This window comes from Pleuronectes platessa, chromosome 5 (genome assembly GCF_947347685.1).
Source record: "Pleuronectes platessa chromosome 5, fPlePla1.1, whole genome shotgun sequence".
In the NCBI taxonomy this organism is placed as follows: domain Eukaryota; kingdom Metazoa; phylum Chordata; class Actinopteri; order Pleuronectiformes; family Pleuronectidae; genus Pleuronectes; species Pleuronectes platessa.
In genome coordinates, this window is record NC_070630.1 from 28442140 (window position 1) to 28447468 (window position 5329).

Genomic DNA, 5329 nt, shown 5'->3' on the forward strand with positions numbered 1-5329 from the left:
CATGTCTCTGAGTCTTTATCCAAACACACACACACACACACCTGTGCTTTCGTCCGCATGGATAGTTAATTGTCATCTACAGTTTTAAATACAGTTTCCGGAGTTACACCTTTTTGTGTTTCCTTTGACTCCTGTGACATTTGGCATAAACTTTGACGCAGTCATGTCGGATTTAGAGGAAATAAACCACATTTATTTGCTCAACATAGAATATTTAGTTTCAATCCCACTTCCTCTTTCTTCCAATGTATATTCCAAACCGGTTCAGTTGTTTTGTAACTGCAGCTGATTACTCAGCCGTGGAAAATAACATGAAGGTGTACTTCCCATGACCACACCTCCTGAAAAAGCAGGCTCTTTGATAAGGCGGCTGCACCCTCTGCTGCTAGTCAGTCAGAACAACTGAAGGCAACAGGCATCAAGTCATGGAGCAAAATGGTATGACAACAAACTGCCTTATCTAGTTCAATGATTACTGCTGATGAAATTTTCAATGAAGATGTAAGCCAATGTTTTATTTAGAATATGATTCTGATTGTCATTCAGTGAAGATAGTGTCAAGGGCACAGTGGCAAGCAGCTCCACCTAAACAGAGGGAGAGACTGAAGAGCCTGGCCCGAAGAGTTGTCATACACCACACTGCAACCCCAAGCTGCCGCGGCCTGAAGAAGTGTAAGGAGCAGATCTTCAGCATACAGAGAGGTCACATGACAGAGAGAGGCTTCAGTGACATTGGATATAAGTGAGTAGCTTTGTGTTTAAATGTCATGAACGTTTGGTATCTGCCAGTTTTCAGTCTTCACAGATTCTCAGAAATAAATTGTGTTTGTTTCAGTTTTCTCGTTGAAGGAGGAGGCATCGTGTTCGAGGGCCGTGGTTGGGGTGTAGTGGGGGCACATTCCAAAGGCAACAATCATGACTCCCTGGGCATTGCCTTCATAGGCAATTTCAACAGTAAGCTTTTGTTTTATCATTATATTGACGCAACAATAACAGCACATCCAGAGGTGGCAGAAGTACACACATTCTTTACTCAAGTTGAAAATCAATCAATCAAATTTTATTTGTATAGCCCACATTCACAAAAGTGCCTCAAAGGACTTAACAAGGTGAAACCTCTTCTCCCATAACCCTTACTAAAAAAACTCCTTTAGTGGGAAACCTCAGTCGCAAGTCAGGGATCCCTCTCCCAGGACGGAGAAATGGCAATAGATGCTGCTAATCAATCAATCAATCGATCAATCAATCAATCAGTCAGCTAATAAGAAGATATTAAAGAAGTTACAGAGGTACAGATACTGGTAGTGTTAAAAACTACCACATGTAAAAGTATAAGTTATGAATCTATTTCTTTACTCGAGTAAAAGTATAAAAGTAGAGCCATTGAAATGTACTCAAAGTATAAAAAATTTCCCTAGGACATTTCTCCCAGCTGTATCTGTACAAAGCCATCTGAGACCCTTGTCACGTCAATACATTTTGGAGACTGTGTAACTTTAACCACCAGTTCAAATAGGATATGAAACAAGAAACTAAAAACAAGTTGAAGCAAGAAAAGATTTGTGAGCATGAAAAACTCTTCACTTTCTTCTTTTCCATCTTGATGCATCTTTTACATTGTGTTACTTAGGTTGTGTGTGATAGTCACTGATAGATATTAAACAAGGAATCTTCTTTTCTGTGTTATTGTCCATTTAAGCTGAAATCTGTCTTGATGGAGAGGTGAAGTAAAAATTTGTAGAATAAAAAAATACTCAAGTTAAATACAAATACCTGAAAAATCCACTACAATACAGTCATGAAGTATTTGTAATTCGTTTCTTCCCACCTCTGAGCTCATCGTGTGTGTATAGGGTGTAGGAGCATATAGAGCTTCAGTTTCAATGAGCTTTCAGCACAGAGATAAAATGCTTTTTGCTTTTGATTTCAGAGGATGCACCAAGCAAAGAGGCGATACTGTCCGTCAAACAGCTTTTGCAATCTGGAGTTTCCCAGGGCTTTTTATGTAAAGAGTTTTCTCTGTTAGGACACAGAGACCTGGGTGACACAGAATGTCCAGGAGAGAACCTTTATTCTGCACTACCAAATCTGAGGGGAACAACATGAATCCTGCTGGCCGTGTTGGAGGAGGATTCTTTCTGGTATGAAAAAGAGATTCTTGGATGAAGCACGGGCTCTTTTTTTTTTCAGTCTTCAATTGTAAAAGAGAGCGTTTTCACACAGATTTCACAATGAAATGGCTGCCTTTTTCTCTCAGAGGAAGTCATCAGATTCTGGGTTTATTGCCAAGTAGGTTTACACATACAAGGAAGTTGCTGTGGTATGTTTGTGCTTATGTATAAATATAAAAATATAGTATAATAGATTTAAAAAATAGATTATATATTTGAAAAACTAAAACTAGATATATTTGTAAAATGAACATTGAGACCCAAAGCCTCTCCCTGTCAAGGACAAAATGTTGACAAACAATTTTTAAATTATGGTGTACGACACATTTTACATTAGAAATACTTTGTTTTATATTGTTATCAGAGGAATGTGGTGCAAAATAAACATTTCCTTGAATTTAACCCATTCTGATAACCAGCTTTTAGAAATAAGTACCAGTTGCAAATCCAGGGCCACAGCTGTGGGCACATCCTCATGGATTGCGATTTGTGGATCGCATGTCGGAGGCTGCGGTGGTGGATCCAGTGTGGTGGATTCTATGTTGTGCCAGCTGATCGTAGTGGGAATGACGGATCCTTTGTCGCGTTGGAGTGAGATAATGGTGGTGGACCACGACAGCAAGATCACGACAGAGGTGATCTTGCTGGCTGCTGACCATAGACTATGATTCCAGCAGGACTACATGATATATAGAATTGAAGCTATCCTTCAAAAATGTTTACCCTCATCAATCCTGCTAAAATCTTTAATCTTGATGATGTTTTTCTACACTTGACATCTATCGCACGTCTGTCCATCCTGGGAGAGGGATCCCTCACATGTGGCTCTATCTGAGGTTTCTATGTATTTTTACCCTGTTAAAAGTTTTTTTTGTAGTTTTTCCTTACTCTTGCTGAGGGTTAAGGACAGAGGATGTCTCACCATGTTAAAGCCCTATGAGACAAATTGTGATATGTGAATATGGTCTATACAAATAAAATTTGATTGATTGATATTCTGATTGTTTAATTAATTGATTAAACTAATTCAGTTTGCGTTGTAAACCTGCATATTTGGGATGGGCTTTTTTCCTGGTCTGTATTAATGCTGTGTAGCTACATCATGATTATTTGTCATTACTGATTCACTTTTTAATTGTGTGCTCGACCCTGTGTGCAGAGCTTTTTATAAACCTTAACACAAACCTTAGACCCCAGCCTGTCCACTGCGAGCTACCCTCTTAACAAAATCCTGACTGTTTGCTGTCCTGGCTCCTAAGTGGTTGTGCGAGCTCCCCAATGATATCAGGATTTTGTTTGAGTAGCGATTTAGTAGCACTTATCTGTAGCACTTTGTAGTGTGGCTTTATTGAATTGTACTTTTTTGATTCTTGTTCTGTGTTTGTACCCTCATGGTTGAATGTACTTATTGTAAGTCGCTTTGGATAAAAGTGTCAGCTAAATAAAATTGAATGTGCCTGGTTTATCTGTAATGAAGATTTGATCGTCAATGTTTTTTCATTAAATAATTTCTGTTCAGGCATGAGGCTCATATTATTTTAAATTATGTATTGAATTTTGTTTTTCTCTACATATATATATATCACATTACAGCTAGTTCACATATCTGTTAAGCAAGTGACACAATCCTCAGACCAAAGTTCACAACTTTTCAAAATATAATCTCTAATTCAGCTAAATTTTAAGCACTGCTTCAAAATATGAACATTGTGCTATTACTTTGAATAAAATATTCCAAAAAGGAAGTGATTCTGTGACTGCTGTTGCCATGATAGACCACTACTGTAGTTCTTCCGAGGATGAAACGTTCAACAGTCAAACCTTTAAATATTTATTATTGTTGATTTGGTTAATATTTAAAGTATTGCATTGCACCAAATTAGATACTGCACTTCCCTGAGCCATAATGAATACACATGGCAAGTGTGAATTCGATAAGATGAGAAGCTTGCGAGATATCTATTCCACATTCAGACAAAAATACATTTGAGGAATTAGTAGGTAGATGTCTGTCTTTGCTTGCCCTTTACCAAAACTAAATAATGTAATGTGTTTTATAAAGGCCAACAGGTTGTCTTTGTGTGGAGGAGAGAACAGAAAACAAGATCTATGGGGATAAAAGTGTTGAGACAGCAGTGCTTGCTTTCTGCAGCTCCTGAAACATTCCCAGCAAGTGCTTACTTGTAAGAACAGGGGATTATGGTGGGGGGCCCCTATCAAATTGACCAAAGAGAGGTTAGAATGGTAACAGTTTACATGTGTTTTTCCCGTCATTGTGCCTGAGGTCTGGCGTATGACCCTGGTATTACTCTGTATGGCCCAGTGTAACAAGAAGTCATACAGCTTTGATGAAATAAATAAGGTATGAAATATAAGTAAGGAAAAGTACGGCCTGTTGTCTGAGGTGGTTCAGCTGTTACTTTTATATAAGATTAAATGATCCATACTTTCTACTGTGGTCACATATACTAATAATATCATCTTTATTTTTTTGTTGTTGTTTATTCCATCTCCGAGAGATGTCCGTTCTATGACGTTTGCCCCTCTCAGAGCCTGCACTGGCTTTTACTGTTGACAAATCTTTTAAAGGCCACTGAGTTAGAGACCATTGTTTTATGGATTTATGTATCAGGACTGATTTCAATGCACAAATAGTTTTTTTTCAGTATTCACACTCATACACACTTTTTATATAACTCAAAATGTATATATACATTTATATATATATATATATATATATATATATATATACACTCCTGATCAAAATCTTAAGACCAGTTAAAAAATTGCATGAATATGCATTTTGCACTGTTGAATCTTAGGAAGGTTCTAAGTAGAGTTTCAAAATGCAAAAAGAAGAAATGGGAACAAGAGCCCAAAAGTTGTGAGCAGGCAATTTATTGAAAACAACAATTTAACCAAAGTAGGCTGTTCATCAGCTGATCAAAAGTTTAAGACCACAGCTATGAGTAGCTCCACCATTATTGTTGATCACTTCAAAAATTCGTTTTGGCATGCTTGATGAAAGTGTTTCCAAAAGGCTAGTGCGAATGTTGCGCCAAGTGGTGAAGATGGCTTCACGAAGGGCATCCACTGTCTGGAACTCAATCAATCAATCAAATTTTATTTGTATAGCCCGTATTCACAAATTACAATTC

At 37.6% G+C, this 5329-nt stretch overlaps 1 protein-coding gene across 2 annotated transcripts; it reads left to right on the forward strand.

Moving 5' to 3' along the window:
- The first annotated feature begins 126 nt into the window (after nt 1-126).
- pglyrp5 (peptidoglycan recognition protein 5) lies at nt 127-3643 on the forward strand. 2 transcript variants are annotated; one of them, XM_053422226.1, is made up of 4 exons: nt 127-438; nt 547-742; nt 836-954; nt 1931-3643. In XM_053422226.1, exons 1-4 carry the CDS (start codon nt 426-428, stop codon nt 2104-2106), a joined length of 504 nt encoding a protein of 167 aa, XP_053278201.1. In that variant the 5' UTR covers nt 127-425; the 3' UTR covers nt 2107-3643. The 2 variants fall into 2 exon arrangements, with proteins under 2 accessions (XP_053278201.1, XP_053278202.1); XM_053422227.1 differs by having other exon boundaries at nt 2027-3643.
- The last annotated feature ends 1686 nt before the right edge of the window (nt 3644-5329 follow it).

Coding starts and splice junctions, on each gene's coding strand:
- pglyrp5 (XM_053422226.1), top strand. Junction 743..835: donor TTCAGTGACATTGGATATAA/GTGAGTAGCTTT, acceptor TGTTTGTTTCAG/TTTTCTCGTTGAAGGAGGAG. Junction 955..1,930: donor CTTCATAGGCAATTTCAACA/GTAAGCTTTTGT, acceptor TTTTGATTTCAG/AGGATGCACCAAGCAAAGAG.